The sequence below is a fragment of the Peromyscus eremicus genome, chromosome 7, assembly GCF_949786415.1.
Source record: "Peromyscus eremicus chromosome 7, PerEre_H2_v1, whole genome shotgun sequence".
In the NCBI taxonomy this organism is placed as follows: Eukaryota; Metazoa; Chordata; class Mammalia; order Rodentia; family Cricetidae; genus Peromyscus; species Peromyscus eremicus.
The window spans coordinates 37139355-37166614 of NC_081422.1; the positions used below are offsets into that span (position 1 = coordinate 37139355).

The following is a 27260-nucleotide window of genomic DNA, read 5'->3' on the forward strand; positions in this document are numbered from 1 at the left end:
ATGAAACAGAAGTGTCTTCCCATGTGAGTATGAGACCAAAGGCTAACTAAACTGTCACACCCTAGGTAGCTAGGGGTCCTGGGGGTAACAGGTCCAATCCTCATTTTGATGCTGAAATCCCCGTCAGGCCTCTGTGGTCACCTGGTATGCCCATTCCATCTGCCAGATAGATGTTTTCTCAAAATGTGGAAACAATAATCTCTCTTCATAGTTTCCATAACTCCAACCCCCCTTTCCCACAAATACAATGTGCAAATGACTCACTCTACCTCCCAGGACTCCGTAAGCCATTCCATGGAGCTAGAGACAGGGTTTTGAAGTTCTGATGACATTCTTTCAGTACCATGCCACTCCCTGCTCAACCCAGTGGTTACCATCAAATCCACCTCAGCAGGCAGGCCTGGACCTTGCTTACATCCAACTGAGGGGTGTATCATCACCCAGGGACAAAAAAAATGAGAGCTCCAGGGAAGCCAGGCCATTCTAGTGCAAATACACATAGGCAGCCACACATCAAAGTGATATGGAAACTCACTTCATCATCTAGAATTCACAATTACAGAATCCGGGCCCCACTGCCTCACCTCTGATGCCCTTGCAATGTGATCTTTGCCAACACCCACCCCCTCCAAAGACTCATCACAAATATGCTGAAAACAAATTGAGAAGCCTGGATTACTAACAGTCACTGCCACGATCTGCCCACTCCTTGGTGAGGTCCAGACATCAGCATCCTGGCCTCTGGAAGCTTCAGCTCTTGGCCACAGGGAATGTGCTGCCAACAGGCTATCCCAGACTGTGACACCCTCAGATTTCCCTCAGTTCACATCCTCTGGCTTTAATGACTTACCTCCACAGGATCCTGGGCAAGTCACAAATCCTGAGAGCCTTGGGCTCTTCCTCACAGCATGTGCTCCCTTCTTCCTGGCTCATAGAAACCCAGGGACCACATCAGAACATTCTGTTCACTGCAAACCATGGCCCTGATGTCACCAAGAATTTCAGAGTTGTGCCATCTTGGTCAATGCCTTCACCCAGATGAACACATAGGCCAAGCTGGCTGCCAACTCCTGCCAGCTGTCCATATCCACCCCAACATGTATTGGTCCAGAGTGGAGTACAGGGAATGCACAGGCATTTGCAAACACACATGCACAGTTTGGAGGCAAAACACTCATTTTCAGTATTAGCCACTTGCCTTGTTACTATGACCACATAAATGACAGGAAGCAGCTTAGGAAACAAAGAGTTTCTTTTGGCTCCCAGTTGAAGAGGATACAGTCCATCATGGCAGCAAGAGTATGAAGCCCTGGGTCACACTGCATCCACAGTCAAAAAAAACGAGAATGGACAGGAAGTGGGGCTGGGCTAAAAAACCTCTAGGCCCTTGCTCAATGGTCCTCCCCCATGAGGCCCCACTTCAAATTTTCAGAACCTTCCAAAACATCACCAGCTGTGAACCAAACATTCAAACACACTCTGGGGACATTCCACGTTCAAACTATGACACTTTCTTAATTACTCTTAATTACATGTCTTGTAGGCTACCTGTAAAATGGGATGCCACACTTGAACACTGCCTCATTCTGGGAGGAGGAGCACTGGAAAACTGAAATTTACCACAGATAATTCATGCAGCAGGTGGTGAGCAAGCCTTGTCCTGTAGACCAGGCACTGTGCTAGCCCCTGAGAGGAAAAGCATGCATAACACAGACACAGACTCCCTGGAGATGCCACCAAAGAAGATACTGTGTCCCAGAAATGTCCCTGCGTCCCTTCTCTAGGTGACCCACAAAGGAGAAGGTCATCAATTTCTATTTGTCACTATTGTGAAAGACCTATTCATTGTCTAGCTAGTTGATCCAATTTGGAATAAAGATGAAACTGTGCACAGTGATCAAAATTTCATAAACCAAATCATGTGGTAACATTTTGAGGGGAGCCCACTACTCAAAAACCTCCACTGGGAATCCTCTACATGGCTAAGAAATCAATAGTAGATTTGAGTCTCGGTGGGTCCAACAGATTTAATACACAGCCGATGAGATCAGAAACCAGGGGCTTTATTCTTCCCACTTGTCTCCCCCAATTCTCCTATTAGCTTCATCTTTATAGCATTTGAATGTTCTAGGTTGGACATTCTCTGCCAAGGATTGGAGCTCATTGGAGGAAATCAACTAAGTAAAAAATTGTAGTTGTAAAGTGCTCGGGGGTCCTAGGAAGGCTGAGTGCCAAATAAATCTGAGCTCTCGCTGCTTCGCTGAGGAGGAAAGCCTTAAAAAAGAGGTTGAATTGCTGCCTTAACCTGAGATGTGTCTAGTGCCACCCATGCTGAGCGAGACTTCCATCAGCACCAGGACCGAACCGCTGAAGTCCCCGCCGGTTTCCTCATCTGTCAGCTAGCCTTTGGTAATTCATTGGGGGTAAAAGTGCCAATGCAAACAAGAGACTGTACAAGCCATAATTATCCACCTCTTTCAATATCTTTAAACCAGAAATAACACAATACATTGGCTGGGACTGCTATGGTTACACGAGAGATGCTGTTGTCCCCAAGGAAAGGATTTGCAGACAGAGCTATTTTAGCCAAAAGTGACAGAGGAAGAAGAGGAAGAAGAGGAGGAGGAGAAAAAGAAGAAGCAAAAGGAGGGAGGAAAGGTGGAGGAGAAGGAGAGAAGGAGGAGGAGGCATCAGAAGAGGAAGAGGAGTTTTCCAAGCCCTGAAGATGGGAAGAAGAGTGCTCCCACAGAGTAAGGGCACAGGTGGAGCATGGATAAGTCTCCCCTCACACTTGGACAGTAGTGAGTAGCCCAGTGTGCCTACAGTACAGTATGGAAGGAATACCAAGGCAAGCTAGTGTTCATCAGTTAACAAGAACTTAATAAGTACCCGATGCAGCTGAGATAAGGACATTGACTAACAATTAGGGAACACAAAGGGAAAATGTCACATAGTACTAAAGTTGACTATGCTGCCCGGTGGCTAAAGGTCACCAAAAAAAGCAATCAAAGCCACTAGGCTCTCAAGCCAACCACCTATAATCACGTGACCTTGGCCACACCACTTCTTCTGCAAACATGAGCAGGCTGGATAATGGGTTCTCATCCTCTGTTATAGCAAGATCCAGCAGCCATGATCCCTGTAAGTCAGGGAGAGCTGCAGGGACGGGGGTGGTTTGGGAGCATTTATTTATTTACTTGTGGCTCCCCAGTCGTCGCTCAGAGGACCCAGAGGGACAGAAGCAAAATCAAAAACATTTTCGGGAGATAGATGACTGACGGGGTCTGACACACATGTGAGAGTGTGGGAAATTTATGTGGATAGCCTTACAGCCATAAATAAAACCCCTTTCTCTCACCGGAAACTTCATTCAGGGGGGTAAACAGCAGACACGTAATAGACAATTTGGCTGTATCTCCCGCCCTGTGCCTCACTTGAATGAAAAACAGCCATCACGAGGCAGGGTAATGGGTTCAGCCGCCTCCTTACAAACATCCATATTGTCACCCGCGACAAGTGGGGCTGAGGATGGAGCTGACTGGACAATTTATTTCCTGTCCCTATATACAGTCCTGCTCTGACAGCTATCTATTCTGAAGGCTCGGGGGATGGGGAGGGCTCGGGGGAAAGACCCAGAGAAGCTCACATGTGGTAGCAGTGACCCCTGAGAAGGTGAGGGGAACAGTGGTCTCTCCCCTTTCTGTGAACCTGTTAGAGACCTGGGAACCTCCACACTGCCCCAGCCCGGCCGTGTGCCAGCTGCCTGGTGGGAAGCATAGCTACCCTCGACCTACTTCTCCTCCCAGTCCTGCCCTGCTCTGTCTACTTCCCCTCCAGGGTTCGCGTAATTGGCACCTCGCCACCCGAAACCATCAGGGACTTTACAAGGCTTCTAACTCCAAGATAACCAAGGAGACAAGAAAACTGGTCCTGGTGTTGCGCTCTCTCTCTCTCTCTCTCTCTCTCTCTCTCTCTCTCTCTCTCTCTCTCTCTCAGCTTAGCTGTGTTTTCTGGCTTCCCTAGGAGATCAAACCCACTTTGACCTTGATGGACGGTGGGATCTGTGGCTAGAGATCAGCGAGAAGGAGACTGACATGAATCAAAACTGGGGGTTCGACAGACTCAGACAAGCAGACAAGACTCATTCGGTGTGGGTGGGGAGCCTGTGGGGACTCCTCAAAGCCCTCTTGCTAACCTAGCAACCAAGACAGAGATCTGTGGCCTCCAACGTCTGCTTCCTCCCCCCAGAGAACCAATGCCCAGAGAGGCAAGGTGGGGGGGGGGGGCTGTAATTCTGGCTCACTTCCTTTCTGCTTCCCATTAGTGACAAATGCAAATTAATGGGCTATGGTTTTATCTGCTCATTTGGTGGTGGTGATGGGGACCTCGCAGCAAATGCTAGATAACTGTAGGCATCGTATAAATTAAGCATCTTAAGGATATGAACCGTTTTTCATCGTCACTAAGCAGAATTAAATTCGGTTTTGTAGTTTCTATAGAAATGAATGAGGAAGGGGGAGGGAAGGTCTTGTTTTTAATGTCTTTTTTAAAGCAAGCAGAACAAGGAGTTGAGTGCAGGGTGAGGGAAGAATTAGATCCTTGTCCACATTTCAGACTTCTATCAGCAGCCACTGCATTCTCATGGAGAAATATGCCCATGAGATAACATGGAGCAGCTTGAGCAGCCACAGGCTCAACCTCTGACAGGTGACGCCTGACCTGACTGTGGTCTGAGCTAGTGGCCTGCCTCTGGCCATGCCTGGGCCTCTTGACTATCACCAGAGTACCAACTCTTAAGACCAGTCCTTGTTGTGATGGGAAAGGCTCTCCTGCCCAGCATCAAGCCATTTTTATTCTGTATCAGCCTCCAGCCTTTCAGTTCCACATTGAAGATCCAGGTCCTGCTGGGCGGTGGTGGCACACCCCTTTAATCCTGACACTCAGGAGGCAGAGTCAGGCAGATCTCTGTGAACTCAAGGCCAGCCTGGTCTGTATAGTGAGTTCTAGGCCAGACAGGGTTATGTAGTGAGACATTCTCCCAAAAGAAAAGAAAAGACCCTGTCATAAACAAAGCAGCCACTCCGCTCCACCCACCTCCAGCCTGGGATGAAAGATTCATGGTTATCTGGCTGCTTAACCTACCCTGGAGAATGATCATCTAACCTAAAACTGGAGGTCTGCCTCTCAGGAGGGTCTTCTTCAGGCCACAAGAATTTGGATGCCTCATTCCATACTGACCCATGTCCCACATACACATGTAGACATCCCTAACCTCTAGTCCTCTCCCACCTGTCCTGACTCTAAGGTTTCCTGTGCTGGACCATCTGATGGTTGTGCTGCTTCTCGCTGGAGTAGATGGTGTCCTCATTTCTACCACCACAGCTGTGTCTCCAGATCTCAAGGTCTATGGTGCCTTGGCTTCCAGTGGTCTAGGCTTACTTGCCTGTTGCAGAGAAGGAGGCATAGGGTTTCCCAGGACTTGCCTGCCAAGAGTAGAGGTACCAATGGTGTAAGTGATAACCCTGCTTGTCCACACCTAGAGGGGTATGCCCACAGCAACACAGACAAAGAAGGGGCTGAAACAGCCCTGTCATCCCTCTCAGAGCCAGGCCATGGCTAGTAGATACCAACTCAAGGCCCTTCCAAGCAGGCTGGCAGGAATCACCAAGCAGACATCAGACTTCATCCAAATTGCCAAAGATGATTTTAACACCCATCTCTAGAGTCTTCTTGGACTAATCAAAAGAAAGAGGCAACTGCTTATTTCCAGTCCTGGATTTGGAAGACCCATGGCCATTTCTACCCTCCTTCATCACTAACAGCTACCCCTTCACATGCAGACTGAACCTGTCATGAATTATACCAAGGAGTAGGCAGCATTTTATTCTAGGCACTGATGGAGCCTGGCAGGAAGAACAGATGGGAGCCACTAGCCTGTTGCCCCCTCACCATATCCACATCTGTGTCCACCTCTGTCTTTACCACCTCCACGTCTGTCACAACCACACTTAGGGAAGTCAGGGAAGCTTCCCAAACAGAGCCTGTGAAGTATAAAGGTATTTCCTCTGTGTACACTTAGGGTAACAATAAGACTGTCACCCAGAGCCAGACTGTACTTACCGATCCTCAGGGAGTGTGGGCTACAGGCAACCATCACGAGCCACGCAGGAAGCAGCACCAAAGGCGCAGAGACGCGGGGCATCTTCTATAACTCCTCATGGAGCCCTCTGCTGGTCTGGGCATGACATAACGCTGTGAGGGAGTGGAGGAAGCGTGTGAGTCCTACACAGGCTAGGTAACCACCTGGTCCATCCCAGGGACAGAGGCTCCAGAGAACACCCAAAAACCTCAGTGGGGAGAGCTGGCAATCCCTCCAGAACTTCCAGCAGTACCTGTGAGAGAGCTGTAGGCAAAGCCCTGGAACTGGGCCTTTGACTCCCCTCCCACACTCACGGGGATTCAAAGAAGGCCCCTGATGAGCACAGGGCAGGCTACTCTAACAGGTTGCAGGAACCATGGTACTTCACTTTCCTTTCAAAATCTCTGGATAAGAATCAAGGCGTTCAGCGTGTCTTAAGGAACAGAAGCCATGGGTATGCAGAAGAGAAGGCATGAGGAGGGTTATTCTCAAGCACATGGGATGGGTCCAAGTACAGCTCTCCCACCTGCCACCTGTGTGGTCTTCACAAGGCTTCTCTTTGTCTCTGCACTTCCCTGGTTGCGTAAGTGGTGTTAATTCCCTCTTGGTGGAGCTGGTCTGAAGACCAAGATAACCCAGGGGAAGAAGCTACCTTATGTAAGGCTTGCCCTAAATGAAGGACTACATGCACGTCAGTTCCTCCATGGCTGGGTCAGGAGACATCTCTTCCCAGCAAGGAGATGACAGAGGTACACATCCCCACCCAACATACACGTTCTGCACCTGCTTCGTCTTCCAGATGCTAACTAAGCTCTTCTCACATCCTTCCTCCACCTCCTCACCTACCTGATGTTAAAATCGGAGCTGTCAAGGGGGCTGTCCCTCCCCAAAGCAGCAGGACCACTAACCCTCCCACGACCTCTCCATTACTCTAAGAGTCAGTGTCTATAGCAAGCCGGTTTTGCCTCACAACTGAGACGAAAGTGGGGGCCCTGAGCACCTGTATGTTTAATCCTGGATGTTCCAGGAAAGGAGAAAAGTATTAAAATGTTTCCCCCTCCCATCCTGTAGATAATCAAGAGAAAGCCAGTCAAAAGCCTTGAACAGACTCTTCACTAACTAATATCATCAATGGCCTATGCACATTTGAAAAAATGCTCAGATCTGTTGGCATCAAGGAAGCACATTTTAAGCAATAGCATTTACAAAATGTGAGCAAGAACATGGAGCAACTAGGTCTCTCACACACCATGAGGGAACATAAATCATGGAAGTGCTTTGGAGAACTGGTCTACCAGAGCTTTACAAAAACACTCATGAACCAGCAACTCCACTCCTTGATATTTCTCCAATAGAAGTGCAGGTCTGCTCACCAAAGACTTGTCCTAGAATGTTCACAGTGGCATTCTTTGTATTTGCCCAAACTGGAAGCTGTCCAAGTGTCCAGCAGCAGAAAGGAAAAATATACTGTATCATCACACAACACAGTGTGATAAAGGCATGGACATGAATAATCAATTACTACAAGCGACAGCACAAGGATTGTCATTAACACAATACTGAAAAAAAGATATCAGACACAAAACTGCACACAGCATGATTTTGAAGTATAAAAACAAAAGTGGTGTGCAATCAAAAGTTCAGTCAGTGAAAAAATGTCACCAAAATGAAGGGTTAGAAGCAAGCAACACCTTTAAGCTTCTCTGTGGTTTGAAATTGATACTGCCAGAAAACGGCTTCTCAGTGAGGTGAGTAAATGAGGGATACATTAGTGTTCAACACTGGACACACAGAGACTAGGAGAGACCCAGAGCCTATGACTATCAAACCAGAGGGCAAGAAAATGCACATATCATGGGCTGGAGAAATAACTCAGCCAATAAGTTGCTTGCTGTGTAGGCATGAGGCCCTGAGTTTGATAACCAGAAACCACACACACACAAAGACAGATGCATGCTTGCAATCCTAGTATGGAGAAAGTCGAGACAGGCAGATCCCTGGGACTAGCTGTCCAGACTGTCTAGCCCACTCAGCAAGCCTCAGGACAGTGACAGATTCTGGCTCAGAATGCAGGGTGGACAACACCTGAGGAATGATACCTAAGCTTGCCCCCAGCCTCCACATACATGTGCACATACATGCATTTTCACACTCATGAACACTCATGCACACACTAGAGGACAGAAAGGGAAACTGAGCCCAGAGATCATTGAAACAGAGAGAAATAAAGGGAGAAACACGATGAAGACACAGGCGGGAAGAAAGGCTGACTGGATTTAGCTGTTCTTGGGGACTGCCAGGTGTGCTGGCTCTTCAGCAATGCTCTGCCTGCCTCACCACAGAAGGCTGGTGCAGAAAATGGAGAACCATATTGAGAAGGTTGCAGCCAACTAAGTTCCTGCCTGGAGAAGCCGAATGTCTACATTTTCCTTTTCCCTAGAACTCACAGCAGTTATTACCACACTTCCCAGCCAGTGTCTACCTTGCAGCCCAGAGTGGTCCAGCAGAATGCTACTGAAACAAGTTCATTGAAAAATATTAACAGTAGGATTTGGGTCAGAGACAAAACAATAAATGGAGTTTCTTTTCCCTTAAGACTGGCGAGTCCCAGCAGGCAGCCAAAGAGGGTCAGAAAACTAAGTGAGTATACACAATTGCATGTAGAAATGGGACCTTGAAAAAACACAGACTTTGAAAAATGGAAGGTCCACTGTATCCCATCAATGCAATACACTTGGTTATCCTGACATCCTTGGGGGGCATCCTTCCTGGAGACCCCGATGGAGCTCAGCACCAACCTGGCCTTGGAAATATTTTGAAATAATGTACTTGGGATAAACTTGGACTGAGGAATTGGCTCCCATGTTGCTTTGTACTACCAAGCAGGGAAACAAAACTATTCCCACCAGTTTGGTCCCAAACCACTCCCATAGAGTAACCCCAGAAAAGGAAGGGCAACTAACCACAGCCTCTGCCAGGAACACACAGCTGGAGAAGACACAGGAAGAGGAGCAAACAGGCTGAGGCAGTGAGTTCCCAGCCATCCTCGCCCACATCAACGCCCCAGCAGAGACAATACTTACTTCAATATTTTTATTGAGACTCTCTTTTTTTCTGACTTGTTCATATACATATGTTTCTCTTCCTTTTCCTCTTTTTCTCTGTATTTTCAATTATTTGGAACAGGGATTAATTGCTCTTTCTCTCACTCTTCTTCTAGTGGTCAACTCCATTCACTATCTACTTTTTGCCTGTTTTCTCCTTTCAGTTTTTGAATGCTCTTTTTTGTCCCCACTTTCCTTCATCTTTTCTCCTAGTTATACCTTTCCTAACATACATTAAATTTGTTCTGTTTGTATTATTTCTACCCCACCATTCCTGTTGCTGTTGTCAAGGCTGAGGGCTGTGGGTGTTGAGCTTTGTATTTTTTCTACCTGGTTCACTGCTACTTGATGCTATTTGTCTTCCCCTCCTTCATGGGCTGGGAGTCAAGCATAGCAGTAGATGCTCTACTGCCAAGCTACACATGCATCCCTGCTGAAGAGTCTGGGCACCTTGCTCTATACCCAACCCAACCCTGTGAATACTTCGATACCACAAAGAAGGGATATAAAAATGTCCACCTGAAGACCAAGATCCAAGTAGGCACAGATGCAGTACATAAAACTAGCAGAGATAAACAACAACAACAAAGTGTGAGTAATATATCTATGAAGGACTACAGTGTGTGTCATCCCATATCCCTTCAGCCTGGACATTAGTGACAAGGTTAGAGGAGTGATGACAGAGGACATACCACACATACTCTGCTGTCTACAATACATCTGCCTAGTACACTAGAAGGGCCCCACTCTTGTGAGACCTACAGAGAAAGCACCATCTGTAGGCCTTGACAGCAATATGTACCATGTGAAAAGAGACTAACCCTTAAAAAAAAAAGTAACAGGGAAGCTATAGTACAAAACCCATTTCACAATAATCTGCTACCAAAGGATACATCATCAAGAGATCATTTTCCTTAAAGAGACTCTCATATAAAAGTATAATAGTTAGCCAGGCATGGTGGTGCATGCCTTTAATTCCAGTACTCAGGAGGCAGAGGCAGGCAGATCTCTGTGAGTTGGAGGCCAGTCTGGTCTACAAAGTGAGTTCCAGGACAGCTATGGCTGTTACAAAGAGAAACCCTGTCTCAAAAAAAAATTATAAGCTATCCATCCCAACATATACTCAAGTCTCAACACAGAAATAAAAGATATATGAAAATAAGACAGCAAAACTCCCCCAAAGCTCATAATTTTATAGCAACTGACTCCAAAGATAATGAATAAGATAAAATACTAGAATGAAGAATTTTATAAAATGACTTTTTAAATACCAATGAGTTCTAAGAAAATACATAAAAAATAATTGGACCAATTAAGGAAAGTAGTAAACAATATAAATCAGAAGTTCAAAAGACAAAGTTTTTTTTTTAAAGAATTAAACAGAAATCATGGACATGAAAATCCCATTAAGTTAAATTAAAAAACCCAATGGAAAGCCAAACCAAAAGACTATACCAATTAAAAGTGAGGTTTTCAGGGGCTGGAGACAAGATTGAAAAATTAGAATACTCAGAAAATAACAATTTTTAAAATGTAAGAAATTGTGAACAGAACATACAAAATTCTTGGGACATAATTAAAAGACCAAATTTATATATTTTTTGATGTAAAAGTTGGTACTGAGGTATAGACTAAGGGTATAAAATCTATTCAGTGAAATGATATAAAAAATTTTTCCCAAATCTTGGGAAAGATGCATATCTACAGGAACAGGAAGCATTCAGAAGCCAAAACAGACAGGACCAGAAGAAAAGTTCCACATATTACAGTTAAAAAGTTAAGATTATGGGCTGGAGAGATGGCTCAGAGGTTAAGAGCACTGATTGCTCTTCCAGAGATCCTGAGTTCAATTCCCAACAACCACATGGTGGCTCACAACCATCTGTAATGAGATCTGGCACCCTCTTCTGTATACTAAATAAATAAATCTTTTAAAAAAAAAAAGTCAAGATTACGGAAGAAAGAAAAAGAATATTTAAAGTTGTTAGAGAGAAATGCTAACTCATTCTAAAGGTAAACCTATTAGAATAACTCAGATTTCTCAACAGAAACTCTAAAGTCAGGAACAAATGGAATTATTTATTTCAACTATGGAAGAAAACCCCATCAGTCTAGACTACAAAGCCATCACATTTAAACTTCATAATTAAAAAAATATATAAAGACTCTCTAAGAGAAACAAAATCTAAAGGAATCCATGACACAAAACCAGCACTGTAGAGGGTATTCCAAGAGGATAGTAGAGGAAGACAAACACAATCCCAAAAGCACAGGAAAGAATAAATCTCCATAACAGTAAATAAGCAAAAGAGAATTATAAAAGAATCACACATTAGGAAAAAACAATAAAGTGATAGGAATGAGACTGTTACTGTTCAATTAGAATTCCAATGGAAATGATCTTAGCTCTCCCATTAAGTGGCATGGACTGGCTAATTAGGTAAGAAATAAAGACCCAACTGCCTGCTGCCTGCAAGAAACACACCTCACTGGCAAAGGCATACACAGACTGAAAGGAAAGGGTGACAAATGATATTCCAGGCAAATGGAATCCAGAAGCAAACAGAAGAAGAGATGTTTATACACAACCAAAGATACCTCCAAAACTCAAGGAGACCAAAACAAAAACAAAAAACAAACAAACACTATATATTGGTAAAGAGAACAAATATGTCAAGAGGATGTAACTATAAATATATGTGCACTAGGCATCAGCATCTTCTGTTTTATAAAACAAACACAGGTGGACAGGAAAGACCCAATATATTAATAGTGGATAACTTCAGTACCCCATGTTCATCAATAGCTATGTCATTCAACTCCCTCCAAAACCAATGAGGAATCTTCAGAGTTAAGTTATATTATAGACCAAATAGATGTAACAGATACCTACAGAACATTACATCCCAAACTGCAGATTATGTATTCATTTCAGCAGCTCATACAGCTCTCCCCAACAGAGATAATATTTTAGGTTGAAAAACTAGTCTTGACAAATACCAAAAAAGAAAGAATAGCTTGTAACTTTTTTCTCATAATAATGGAATAAAACTGAACCAACAGCAAGAGAAACTAAAGAAACTCTATAAACATATGGAAGTTGAGAAATTTACAAAAGAAAGAGAAAGAAATCCAAAATTAATAGACTCTAAGACAACAAAGAATGAGTAACAAAATATGCCACTGAAATATGGAGGGTTAATTAGGAATTAATTTAAAAATTTATACCCCAATAAACTGAGAAATCTAGAAAAATCTATATAATTTTCAGACACAAAAGAACTACCAAAATTGAATCAAAAGGATATAAAAATCCTAAGTGCAATAATAACAAGGAATGAGATTGATACATTAATAAAAAGATATCCAGACAAAGAAAAACCTAGTACGAGGCAATTCAATGTTAAAGTCTGTAAGATACATAAAACAATGGAATAGAAGATCCAGAAATAAACACAAGCAACTATAGTCATTGATCTTTGACAAAGTTGACAAAGGCCAGTGCTGGAGAAAAGACAGCCTCCTTAACACAGGAACCTCAGAAATCTTCAGAGCCACTAGAAACTAGATCTCTCTCTCACCCTGAACCAAAATCAACCTGAAATTAATTAAAGACCTTAATAGAAGACGTGAGACTCTCAAAGAACTAAAGAACAGAGAGAAAACACTTCAAAATGTAAGAATAGGCAGGCTTTCTGAATAGGATTTCAATGGCTCAAGAAATTATAGTAAGAATTGCCGAGCGGTGGTGGCGCACGCCTTTAATCCCAGCACTCGGGAGGCAGAGCCAGGCGGATCTCTGTGAGTTCGAGGCCAGCCTGGGCTACCAAGTGAGTCCCAGTAAAGGCGCAAAACTACACAGAGAAACCAAAAAAGAAATTATAGTAAGAATTGACAAACAGGACTGTATCAAACTAAAAAGATTCCGCATAGAAAAAAAAAAAACAAAAAAACAATCTAGAGTAAAGGTGCAGCCTACATAATGGGAGAAAGTCTTTGCCACCTACTCATCCAACAGAAAATTAATATACAAAGGACTCCAAAGAAATGAATGCTCAACGGACACACCATCCAGTCAATAAATGGGCAATTGAACTGAGGAGACACTTCTTAAAAGGTATAAATGGCCAATAAATACATGGCGAAAAGTTCAACGTTTTTAGCCATTAAATGTAAATCAAAACTACACTGAGATTCCATCTCACACCAATCAGAATAGTTATCATCAAGTAAGAAATAAAAAGCAATAAATAATGGCAAAGATGCAGGGGAAAGGGAAATCCTTACATGTTGTTGGTATAAATGTAAATTAACAAGTACAGACAGTGTGGAAATCAGTATGGAGGACCTTAAAAAACAAAATCTATTGTATCATCTAGCAATGGGACTTCTGGGTGTATACCTGAAGGAAATGAAGTCAGCATACACTAGAGAGAGTGCATATCTGAGGTCATTGCTGCACTATTGACAATAGCCAATGGGATGGCTATTCTTTGTTGTCAACTGACTATATCTGGAATGAACTACAATCCAGAAATGGAGGGCACACCTGTTGAGAGATTTTCTGCTTGGTTTGAAGTGGGTGAACTCACTTCTAGTTTGGGCCTTTAATCTGGACCTTAAGGCTGTAAGACACATGCCTTTAATTCGGATCTTGAGGTGGGAAGATATACCTTTAATATAGGCTATACCTTCTGCTGGAAGTCTTTATAAGGACAAGAAGAAAGCTTTTGCTCTTTGTCTGCTTGCCTGCCCTTGCCTTGCTAGCACATCCATTCCTGCATTGGCATTGGATTCTACCTCTTCAGGATCCCAGTATAGACAGAAGACCAGCTGAGACATCCAGCCTGGTGGGAATGAGCAACTACTAGATTCTTGGACTTTCTGTTCACAGCTAGCCAATATTGGATTAACTGGACTGCAGTCTGTAAGTCATTCCAATAAGTTCCATATATATATATATATATGACACTAGAGAACCTTGACTAATGAAGCCAAGTTAGATAATTGGCCTAGTTGTCTGCCAGAAGATGAATGGATAAAGGAAATGTGGCATGCATACATACATACAACCAAGTATTAGTCAACAATAAAGAAAAAGATCATGTCATCTGAAAGAGAATGGATAGAGCTGAAGAGCATGATGTTAATGGAAATAAGGCAGACTGAGAAACACAAGTGTCGTGTTTTCTGCCATATGTGTGGTCTAGAAGTAAAAGACGATGTGGAAGTTGAGGAGGGAACTATGTGGGAAGAGAAATGGAATCAAGGGAAGGAGAGAGAGATGAGGAAAAGATAACAGAGGAGGAGAGGGGGAGGGGAAACTGTAGTGGTAAGTAAAATAAATAAAAATTACTAATTCAATAAAATAAAATTTTTAAAAAAGAAAGGATAACAGGAAGGGACTATGCTCCAAGTAGGTTATGTACAGGTATGAAACCCATTATTTTATAAAATTAATAACCTCTTAGAACTCTGCTCAGGGTAGACACTAGCCCAGGGACTTCTGCAGAGCAGAAAAGCTGTTTTTTACTCTGGATGCTAGTTACACAGGTCAGGACCCTTGTGCACTTTTCCTTAGGCATGTTAAGCTTTAGAAGTTTTCTGTGTTTCACGATACCCTACATTTGGACATGCACTCACTCTTTCCATCATACCTTGCAGCTTCCCCTGTACATGTTCCTGAAAGGTAGGGGTGTGTGTGTGTGTGTGTGTGTGTGTGTGTGTGTGTGTGTGTGTGTGTGTATTTGTGTCTGTGTGTGTTCTCCTCTCTACACATCCCCAGAATTATGTCCTCCCCTGTGAGCCAGCATGGCAGCCTGTGGTGACTCAGAGGTAGCACTTTCTTCTCTGGCTGATGCTGTCCTTAAGTCTCCAGCTGGGATCACTGTGAGCCTCTTAAGAGCAAGGACTATCCCCAGCTTTCTGTGGTGTCCCTAGAGCCTCCTTACAAATAGTGGATGCATGGTGCCTCTTTGTTCAATGAACATCAGGCCTCAAACAGTCCCCTGCTGCAGGGAGGCGGAGGACGATATGGGAAGGAACAGAGGAGTAAAGGAAACTCTAATGATAACAAAACAGGCCCAGAATCTGTCCTTTCCTTCTTGATGTGGTTGGTATTTTCCTCCCTGCTGTGACAAAATACTTACTAGAAGTAACTTAAAAGGAGGATTTGTTTTGGCTCGTAGTTGGAGAGGGGAAGGCATGGCAGAGTTCATAGTGGCGGGAGTGTGTGGTTGGGACTCCCCATATCCCAGCAGCGAGGCAGCAGAGAACTCAGGCTAAAAGCAGGGCCAGGCTGGAATCCATGAACTGCACTCCCCAGTGACCCATGTCCTCCAGCTAAGCTCCACCTCCTGAAGGTTCTAAATCTCTCTCAACGGCACCACCACCCAGGTACCAAATGCTCAAACACCCAAGCCAATGGGAAACATTTGGTATGCAGGTCACAGCACTGGATGCTGGTGCGGAGACAGATTAAAGCCAACCTGGTCTCGAGAGAAGCCTGGCACTCTTTTGGTTTTTATTTATTCTTTGTGTCTTTCACATTATGCCTCCCAATCCCACCCATCTCCTCCCCCTAGTTTAAGAGAAAAAGGGACTAAAAGGAGGAGAAAGGGAAAATCTCATCACGGAAGCTGCAGTGTGACACAGTGAGTCCCGCAGCAAACCCCTTTATCCATACGTTATTACACGCAGGCGTTCATCACAAAGAATCACTGGTCTGGTTCGAGGCCCCAGTCTCTACTATACCATCAATGCTGGGCCCTCACTGGGACTCTCCCTGGACATTCTGTTGCTGTCCTGTGTCATGGAGATCCTGCAGCCCTGGGTCTGCAGGACAGACCCCTCCCCTCACCATCCCACCCCCCACCCCACGCTCCAGCAGATCACAGATGGGGTGGATATTGGGATGGGCCAACACATAATCCTGGTTCTGGGTCTGGGCAGTTGCAGGGTTGGTCACATCAACAGCTCTCCCCTGTCTTCACCACCAGGGTGAGCTCTCCAGCATTGCCCTAGGTAATTCACCCCTTGCAGCGATGAGCAAGGGGCGGGGCCAGTTCTTCTGCTTTCACATTCTCAGAGTCAGTTCTCCCACACCTATACCCTCAGGGCCAGCTCTACTGTGTTGCCCAGTGAGGTTAGGGGCCACTCTCCCAAATGCTGCAGCTGACGAGGGGCAGGGACAGCTCTCCCACTCTTAGGACCTCAGGGTCAGCTCCTCTACCTTCCTCAAGCATTGATAAGTAATGGGGACAGCTCTCCCATGCTCATGACATCAGGACTGGCTCACCCACACCTCCATCAACAGGGTCAGCTCTATGGTGCTGCCCAGGTGAGGTGCAGAGTACCCTTTCCCAAGTGCTGCAGCTATTAAGGAAGAGGGTCAGCTCCCTCACCCACCACAGGTGGCAGGGTCAAGGGGCAGAAGGGCATCTTTCTCTCTCCCTCACCACCACATGGCAGATGGGGGGGGGGCTGTGGCCAGCTATGCCATTCTCACAGCCTTAGGGGTAGCTCACCAGCACCTCTGTAAACAGGGTCAGCTCTACTGCTGCCTAGGAGAGGAGCAGGGCCCGCTTTCCTGGGTTGGCACTCTTACTTACTATGATAGCCCTGATCTTTTTGATGATTGACTCTCTCCACACTAAAGTGCAAACACATCTAAGGCAGAGTTGTGTCTGTGCACCTAGGACTCAAAATGGGGATGCTCAGCCTGCTTTCAGGAGCCTCATTTAGTCTTAACAGGAGAGGAGGCTCCTGATTTCTTGGGGGGGGGGGGCAATGCTAGAAACACTAGGCTATCAGCTTCCCCAGCCCTAAATTATTCAAATACTTTAATCTAGATGCTAGCTTTTAAAGACTAGGTCCATCTGCATGCCAGTGTAAGGCCAACACCTCAGTCTTTTATGGTTTTTACAGAGGAACTGGAAGTTCCAGCTTGCTGATCTCCCAAGCCAAAATGGAGGAGGTGGTGGAGGCAGAGGCCTGCCAGCCTTGGCTCTGTGTGACCTTGAGCATGCACTTCAGTATTCTGTATTCTTGGGTGTTGCCTCCCCATCTGTAATAGAGCTTGCTTGGTGGATGGACTCTCTCAAGACCTGGGGGCGGGGGGGGGGGGGCGGTAACTGCAGACCACTGAGCCTCCCACTCATGCCACAGATGGTCCTTTGCGTTTTTGTATGGCCTGGGAAACGATCTCTCACCACTGGGTCTAGGGTTAAGGGCTCTCAGGACCTTAGAAATCATTGTTCTGAAAGGTAGTCTCTAGTTTCAGCCAGGCTTTGGAGCCAGGCACAACAAAAGTCACACCTGCATGAACCGAGTGTAATTCTGTCATCAAATAAAATGTACAGGGTTAATCTGACACCTACTTAGCCATCTACATGATAATTACCATGCCAGGTGCTGATTAGGCATAAACGGGAGGCATTGATGTAAATGGCTGTATTTAGTATTGCTTTGATACAGTATAACTGGATTTTTACAGTTCCTTGCCTTTTGACAGTTCATTTATCCACTCGACAATATTTATGGAGGCTGTAATATATGCCAAGCATTGTTCTAGAACTTGGGATACAGTCACACTCGGAAGGCCAAGGAATCAGAAGCAGACCTTTGCAGTGTCATTGGGAGCACTCTTTGGAACACCCTGGTTGGCCATGTCGGTCATAAGGACAGTGGGAGGGCCACATTCAAAGGAGGCTGGAGCTGGCCCTGACCTTCAGAAATGGACTCTGTTGAACCCAGAGCCATCAGACCCTATGGTTTCATCCACTGAAAACCCAAGAAAAGCAGTGCCTACCTCCGGGACGACGAGAACCAGAAAAGCAGGGAACGACTCGGACTTTTCCACCTGTGTCCCCAGTGCCTGGCACAGGCTGGCACATAGTAGGTACTCACACGGTATCTGTTGAAATAATGAAAGAACACCGAGAGTGAGTTCAGAAATGAGGTAAGCTGTCAAGTACTTAACATGCTGGCTACGGATTCACAATCTATTTTTTGCCCCAACCCAAGCTCCCTGTCTGTGGCCCTTCACCCTCCCTGACCTAGCTCATAGGTGCCAGTCATCACACTGCTCCATGGCCTCTCACTCCCAAGACTGTGGAGCACTGTGGTAGGAGCTGGCGCTTCTGCCTCTCTACCTTTGCTTTCCCATGCACCTGCCCCAAATATATCCTCCTAACACCAACAATTTGTCAGCCCTACTTTTCCCAGAAGGAGAACCTGATTTGCATTCTGTCACCATGGCCAGGCCATTCAGCTTCTCCAAGCCAGAGGAGGTGCTCCTTGAACCGTGCCTCAGACTTAATCACCTCTGACACGCCCCTGCCCCTTTCTGTCTCTATTTTGAGCTGAAGGCCAGCCAATCTCGCAAAGGGCTTTCTTCCTCTCCCTCACAGCAGCACCTCCAGAACCTTGGACAGTGCTCACCAGAGGCGCCCACAAATAAATACAATTGCATGAACAAGCAGATGTTCCCCTTGACACTTACACTGCCATGGGGGGCAGGGAGCATCTCTTCTAAGCATACATCTACCTAACACACATGCAATGGGGTCTGTTCTGCATAGAGGCTCAATAAACAATCACTGATTTATGATAGTGGCCAGTTGATGGAGTGGACAAGCACAGTCTGAAGACAGCCCACGGCAGTCCTGTGCTGCTGCGCAGGCTGTCTGGACCCCCAGCCCACCTGCACTGAATGGAACCCTTCTCACTCTGCACTATCCTCTGCTGTCTTCGTGGGACTACCACATCATTAATCGTGATTTTTTTTTTCCGGGTAGGACAGAGAAGAGACTGACAGCCAGCAGACAGTGTTTGGTGGCAAAAAGGACAGAGAAAATCAGAGGGGCAGTCAGATTAATTACAGGTTTTCTCTCAGCCGTGGGCAACAAGATCTTGATTACTTCTCCTGACGCTCCAGGCTCCTCAAGACAAATGGATGTTTGCTTCCCTGCTGTTCTTTCACTACCCTTGACTGAGAGAAAGACCAAACAGCAGCTGCTGAGGTAGAGGGTCTGGGCTGGTGGCAGGCCACCACAGAGCAACAAGCCATCTCCTCTTGTAGACTCTGTGGCCACTTGAGGGAGAATTTAATTTTGTCCCCTAACACAGTTGTGGAGCACTTTGTAAATAGTGCATGTCCTTGGCAACAAGTGTGGTGGCACCAGGATGCAAGACTGCCTGGGGAGTCAGAGGCCTGGGCACACCAGCTCTGAGGAGTCAACTCTTTGAGCATCAGTTTCTGATGCTGCAAAATGAAGGAATAAGGCTACATGTTCTCTAAGAATCTTTTAAGCTCCGAAATCCTGCACTTCTAAGAATGGAACTCCATGATAACACAGCATTTTTTGAATATTTATGGATGTTTACTATGTGCAAAAAGCACTATTTTCAACTCATTCGTCTACAGAAGAGCCTTGGGAGGTAGATACACTCATTCATTCTTCCCACCTGCCGATACGGAGCCCGAGGACAGAGGGAGTGAGTGGTTTGTCAAGATCATGAAACTTGCAAAGGCAGAAATAGAGCCATCATATGCAGGACCCTATTCTTACTCATTATTCTTTCTACCCACCTTCTTCCTGTGTCCCAGAACCTAGCATGCAGCAGGTACGTGAGGACAGGTGGGAACATGGTAATGCTACACAATGATGTTAGAGAACACAGCACGGTGTAGACCTCAAGCCATTTGCATATGTTGCTGAGTCAGGAGACACGAGTCTGGGGATGCCTTCTGGAAAAACTACAGTTCCTGTATCCTTGACCATTAATGTTTCCTATAAAGAGCTCCTCCTGGGTATTTGTAATGAGTTACAACATAGAGTCCACAGGGGGCTTTGAATATTGGCAGTAGGTGCTGAGCCTGGACTGACTCATTAGGATAAAATGAAGAATGACTGCTGGACAGATTGCCCAACCCGAGCCTGACTGTGGGAGGGTCCCACGCTCACTGTGACTGTAGGTTCATGGTATCCAGACCACAGGGCAGGGGATAACCATTCACAATTCTCAAGTACTATTAAACAGAAAGTATTGGGACACCCCTCCCCCTGACACACATACCCCTAAACCATTCTCAAATAGATTTCAAACTGAGGCCCCTAAAGCATCTTTAAACAAATGTCCCTCATCAGAAGACAGAGCACATGCCTGCTTTCCTATCCAGCTATCACTGTGTGTCCTTAAGCTGATTGTTTAATTTCTCTGGACTTATTTTTCAGACCCATAAGACTACAGCAGACTGTATCCCTCACTGGAAAGACAGTTGCCTGGGTCTTAGACATAATGCAGTCAATAAGCGTGGACTTCCTTTCTTCATCTCTCCAGCCCCATTCAGCCTTTCCCTCCAGCTCCTATGCACAAGATACCCTAGAATGCATCCACATCTCCCGACAAGACTGTCTTCAAGGCTTACTTACTGGAATGACTCCAGAGCCTTCACCACCACGACGCAGCTCCAAGTCAATGTTGCCCCGGAAACTCTTCCTTCAACCACAGAATCTCTCCCTGCAATGCTGGAAGCCCTCTGTGTAGCCCCAGAAGCTCTCTATGCAGCAGTCAGTCCTCTTCCCCACTCAACCTCAGCCACACACAGGAGAAAAATCAGCACACTGGAGGTGGAGACCTGTATGACCTTGGGCCTGCCGCTTAGCCTCTGAGGGTCCCTATTTCCTCTTCTGTAATGTGGGGAAATGGCACTCACACCACCTGCCTTTATGGGTTACTAAGAAGACCAAATGAGATAATGCATGAAGAATTGCTTTGCAGATGAATAACGTACTTTTGGAGTAAAATGGTGCAGATGGTTTTCAAACCCCAGACTGGCCAAGCACCCGAATCCTCAGCGTGGATTTGTCTTGTACTTTGTCCATTCTGTGAATATTTTTATCGAGAGCCTACTACCTGCAGGCAATTCTCTAAGCCCTGGAATAGAACCCCTGCCATCATAGGTCTTACCATGTGGGATGTTAAGTGACATGAATCTGACATTCAGGAAGCAGATACCACTATTACAGACAGTGAAGGGAAGGCATAGGATGTTCTAGCTCTAGACCGGCCCCTCAGCACTCCCAGCAGGAGAAAAACTAAACTAAATACAGGTCCAGAGACGAGGAGTGTGGTGCAGTTGGTAGGGAACTTTCCCAGCATGCACAAAGCCCTGAGTTCCACCCCCACGCACTGCTTCCAAGGGAATGGTGGCATATGTCTACAATCCCAGTACTTGGAAAGCAGAGGCAGGAAAGTTAGAAGTTCAAGGCCCTCTTTGGGTACATAGTGAGTATGAAGCCAGTCTGAGCTGCATGAGAACCTATATCAACAACAAAAATTTCTATAATAAAAGTTCAGCCAAAGTAACTGGCATCCCTTTCAAAATACTTATCCTACAGGCCAACCACTAGGAACTGTCCAGAAGCACAAGGAGGACCCAGCCGACCCCTTTCCTCTATCCAGCTCAATCAGCACTGATTATCCTCCACTTAAGGCAGAGCCTGGCCCAGGCTCCCTGGGAGGCTGAGTGTACAAAGTAGCTCTGGCCAGCTGCCCCTGGAAGAGGCTTGAGAACCCAGGTCAGTGGTAAGAAGAAGGGCACCTTCTGTTTCATTCTACAGTGTTCTCTGAATTTTAACAGAGAGAGGTTGGTTTGCTCTTTCAATTAAAAGCTTGATCAATAATTTAAAAAGCAAAGTGTCACCTGGCGGTGGTGTTGTGCCCCTTTAATCCCAGCACTCGAGAGGCAGAGGCAGGTGGATCTCTGTGCGTTCAAGTCCATCCTGGTCCACACAGCAAGTTCCAGGATAGCCAGAGCTGTTACACAGAGAAACCCTGTCAAGAAGAAGGAGGAGGAGGAGGAGGAGGAGGAGGGAGGAGGAGGAGGAGGAGAAGGAGAAAGAGAAGGAGAAGGGGAAGGAGAAGGAGAAGGAGAAACAGCAGCAAAGTGTCGTGATTCTCTGCTTGGCTGGTTCCTAGACTAGTAAACACTCTGTACCCTGAGCCTGAGTCCCCATTCAGGAGAGTGGGACTGATCACACCTGTGCTCAACAGGCTAACGTGCTCAGAGATGCAGGGCCTGCCCAAGACCCTCCTGCCTTTCTGGAACATTCATCCCTGGTATAGGTGCTCTGGGTACCCATGGGGAAGTGGAGTTGCTACTCAGAGCTGAGAGTCGCCTCCTAGCATTCTAACCATCCTTCCCTCACCATGGCTATCATCCACCTTGGTCAACCTGCAGTCTCAGTACATGTCCTCCCGAGACCACGGCTTCTGTTGTCAGCTAGCTAGATCCCAAACTCTCCATGAGAGGAGAGGAGTCTGTTGAAGAAGCAGCCCTGAGTCACTGTACTCAGCCATGTTTCCAGGGGGAAGAGGCCACCCTCTCCAGAAGCTACTCCAGGCAGAAGCTCTTGGCCACAGGCCACAGAAGAAATCACATCAGGGTCCTGTCACTTTTGCTCACTGTCGGCCTGAGACAGAAAGCCTCTCTGCAGGCTGAGAGTCCAGGAGCTAACAAATCTGACCCACCCCTTCCCTAGTCACATTGACCTTAGATAAGCACCTAGTATCTTCCCCAGCATCATCACAGAAGCCCTGGTAAAGGAACACACACCCTAAGAAGAAAGACCAAGAATGCTGTTTTATACCCAGAAGAGACTGCCATGTTGGAGATGCATGGCTGAGCAGCTCCACAGCAATGCGCCGGTAATCACGCATGCCTGGACTGCTCTGCTTCGTGCTAGCAGACATTAGGAGGGTGGGATGCACTGCCTTCCTCAAGGAGTTCCTGGGAAAGCACAATGACCTTGTTTCAAGATAAAAGGACCATGGAACTCAGGAAATAGCACATCAATGACGCCGCTTTCTCATTCTTTAGTATAGACTTTGCCAGTAAGCAGGGAGCAGGGCGAGAAGACAGAGACAGAAAGATATCTCAGGACCATTGCTGCTGGAGTGGGAATCTTGAAAGATGCAGGCTATGGGCCAGGCCATCTATTGACACATTAAGGAAAGTAAGGGACAACCACAAAACAATGACTAATAGTTAATTTGAATTGACGACTTGATTGGATTTGGAAATGCCTAGTATATTAACAAGATGCACCTTTGGTTTGGTTATATCAGTGAAAACTTTTCCAGAGAGAAGTCACTGAGGGGTGAAGACCCCCCTGAATGTGAGCAGAACCAGTCCACAGCCTGGGCATCCAGACGGAATAAAAAGGGGGAAAAAGAGAACATGAGCTGGGTGCCTGCATTCTGCTTTCTCTGCTTCCTGACCTACCTTCATGTGAGCAAGCAACCTCGTACTCCTACTGCTATAGCCACGAACCTTATGCACTACCATGCATTCCCAGCCCTGAGCCAAAATAAACTACTTCCTTCCTTCGCTTACTTCTTGTTGAGTATTTGGTCACAATAATGGGGAAAGAACTAATACAGAAATCAAACCATCGGTCCTTCCTGACAGACACTTGTTGTCTATGAGGTGCCTCCAAAATGTATGTCTGAGATTCTGAAAGAGCTGGGATTCTATAGGCCTCAAAGGCCAAGGTGATGAAGGTTGCATTTGCCCATCTGGGCAATAAAAAGCCACTGTGAGTTTTGGGGTGAGTGGGGTGGGTAGGGGCAGAATGTGAGCAGTGTTGAGGAAACCGGCAAGAACAGGGTGCACAAGTAGGGGTGGGATGTGAGAGAGGAATAGGAATGTGAGGAAGCCAGCCCTGGAAGGAACTGATGTGACCTAACTCAAAATCAGGGTACAGGCACTTTCTCAAGTACTAGAAAAGAACGTTTCTGAGCAGCCAGGCATTGAGGAAGAGCACACACTCTGCAGATCTCCAAGGGGAGCAGAGCCCCAGGCAGCTCCAGAGACAGTCTCCACAAGACATCAAGCACACTGCTGGGTCTGGATTGGGCCCAGCCCCAAACCTGGAGCTTGACTGCTGGGTGACTTTGACGGGAAGGGCTCTGACCTTGGAGTCAGAAAGCCAAGCTCAAAACCTGCTGCGCACTAGTTCCCTGTGTGGGGAAGAGTTCTCAGCCTTTTCCTGTGAAACAGATCTCCTCCAGTTCCGTCTACTACACGGCATCACTCACTCAAACATCAGAGAGGTGCTGCATGTGAAAGGCATGTTAGTAGTTTGTCCTTGAATTAAGGAAGGCTTTTCCTACATGTGATCTCTGGGGTCCGTTCTTAGGATCCCTCCCTCCAGACACCCCAACACTTCACTCCCTAGCTCATGTTTGAGACTCTGTGTCTGACTCCCTACCTCTCTTAGGTCATTGCATGGATGAACTGTTTATTTTTATTTCCTATAAAACACCTAGGACAATGTTTTCCACCTAGTTGGAGCTCTGTAAATATGTGATTGGTTGATGACTGATTGATTGGATGACTGATAAAAGTAAACCCATAACAAGAATCAGGAGTCTAGGCAGACAGCTCGGTGGCTAAAGTACTTCTCTTCCAAACAGAAGGACCTGAGTTCAAATCCCCAGAAGCCATGTGAAGACAGATATGGTGGTACATGGCTGTAACCCCAGTGTGCCTATGGTGCAGTGGAGAAGAGACAGAAGAACCCCCAGAAGTTTAAGGGACAACTAGCCTGCCACATACAGTGACAGTGAGCAGCAAGAGTCATTGTCTCAAACAAGGTGGAAATCAAGGATTGACACTCGAGTTTGATCTCTACATGTCCATCATGTCTACCCACCACCACCACACTCAGACACATAAACATGCATGCATACATACATACAGACATAGGAACAAAGATGTTTTTAAAGAGCATGTTTTAATCTCTATTTATCTCCCCACACACACACACTCTGTGACTCATCTCAATGGCGATGCTAGTAAATAATAACAACAACAACAACATGGACACCTAGCTGGAGATTCTCCCACCTCCTCTCCTAATCACTGAATGGCCCCATTTGTCTCAGCAGGAGATGGAGCAGGGCAGTGGCTACCAGCCCAGACTCCACTGCCCACACATGCGACCTCATGTGAGTAACCTCTCCAGACCTCAGTTTCTCCATCCGTAGCTAGGAAAAACATTAGACATCAAAAGTTGCTTTTGGAGTCTTGTGGAGTCTTGTAGGGCCTGAAAGCAGCAAGCCTCAGAGCTGGACAGCTGTTGTTGTTATTGGTGCTGGGACTGTCCAGCACCAGATCACCATGGTCAGAGGGAAGTATCTGGATACAAATTTTCCATCAGAGCAGATGATTGTGAGCATCCGGCGACAAGCAGCGGATGAGGCTTCTCATTACTTCACACTGCAGAAGCAGTCAGACCCCCCAAAAGCCATCTTAATGTCCCCGTTATCAAATGACATCTGGGGTTAGGGGCACTGAATGGATCAGTTGCCCTTATGGTGCCAACCCAGCGTTAATGGTGCAAGTGAATTACAAACAAGGCCCACCTGCTGTGCTCAGCAACAAAACCCGGCAGGAGGGTAATTGCCCGGAACTAGAGCACAGGGGGACACAGCGGGCATGGAACACATTAACCACAGGAAGGACAACTTCCCAACACTTTCCCTTCTCCATGAGACCTAAGGAGAAGCCAGCAGGCAAGAGAATGCAGGCACCAGATGGGAACTCTCCAGAATTAGAGAAGAAAGGTACTTCTAGACTACCACAGCTGGCCTCCCAGTCCAACCCAAAGACCCAGGCCAGCTGCATACAGGCTGGTGGTCTCAATGTCAACTTGGGCGTAGTCTTAGTCACTTTTCTACTCCCTGATAAAACACCATAACCAAAGCAACTCATAAAAAGAAAGCACTTAATTTGAGTTCATGGTTCCATGAATTTGGTTCATGGTTCCAGGGTTAGACTCCATGACCATCATGGCCAGGAGCATGGCAACAGGCAGGCATGGCATTGGAAGAGTAGCTGAGAGCTCACCCAAAAGCATGATGAGAGAGAGAGAGAGAGAGAGAGAGAGAGAGAGAGAGAGAGAGAGAACTGGAAATGGTGCTTGAGCTTTTGAAACCTCATCCCCAGTGGCACACCTCATCTAACAAGGCCACACCTCCTAATCCTTCCCAAATAGTCCCACCAACTAGGGACCAAGCATTCAAATATATGATCCTATGGGGGCCATTCTCATCCAAACATCACAGGCACCAGGGATATCCAAGCTCGAAGTCTCCGCGGGGAGCTTCCTGCCATGGCAGGCAGCCTCCTCCATGTTAAACTACACAACATGAGTGCTCAGAAGGCAATGACGGCTCCCGAAGGCTTGGTGGAGTAGACAGCAGGGGCATGAAATCCACCCATTTGTTCACTTACACACTCACCATGCATTTTCAGGAAGAAATCTAGTCAATTCTCCTCCAAAGACTAAGAGACAGAAACTCCAGGCAGGTAAGTAACCTGAAAAGAATAGCAAATATAGGCAATGAGCAGGCCTGGTAAGTCTTCCCGCAGGACTGAACTGACTTTGTGGACAAATTATAGGACATTCAGTTCAGTCATCAACAACACTGTCAGGGCTTACCATCACCTTGATGCTGTTCCCTGAGAGCTTGGTGTGCAGGGTCTAGGTGAAACCCGAGGGCCTTGAGGTTCCTGCAACACAGCCTTCATGCTCCCGCCTCAGGGCCTTTTCTTAGACTCAAATGGCGGCACACTCTCCCCTGACTCCTGGGACAGCGTCCATCATATCGTTCCAAAAATCCCACCACTTCCCGAATGTCTCACCTCGAACATTAATGCAGTCGGGCCTCCTTACAACTCTTATTTATATGACTTTCTCCTGCACACACTTGCCAAAACGTAAGCTCTTCCAGAGCAGAGTTTTTGTCTATTTTATTTCTTATGTGTCCACAGCACCTAGAGCAATGCCCACCATGTGTCGGTGTCCTGTGACTGGACCTGGAGGCTTGGCAACAACATGCAATAGAGGTATCCACAGTGCAGAAAGCAGACCTGTGCACTGGAGAGCCCAGGGCTACCAGGAGGCTACTGTTGGAAAGGGGGCAGCCCCGGCAGTCCATAGAGT

At 46.3% G+C, this 27260-nt stretch overlaps 1 protein-coding gene across 1 annotated transcript in view; it reads right to left on the reverse strand.

Moving 5' to 3' along the window:
- Grik4 (glutamate ionotropic receptor kainate type subunit 4) overlaps nt 1-26633 on the reverse strand; it is a 317685-nt gene extending 291052 nt beyond the window's left edge. The window contains exons 1-3 of the mRNA XM_059267676.1: nt 26557-26633; nt 18053-18157; nt 6121-6252 (exon numbers count right to left, since the gene is read on the reverse strand). Of these exons, the coding sequence (XP_059123659.1) occupies nt 6121-6202 (82 nt within the window). The 5' untranslated portion in view covers nt 6203-6252; nt 18053-18157; nt 26557-26633. The remainder of the gene's footprint in view (nt 1-6120; nt 6253-18052; nt 18158-26556) is intronic.
- Between the last annotated feature and the right edge of the window lie 627 nt (nt 26634-27260).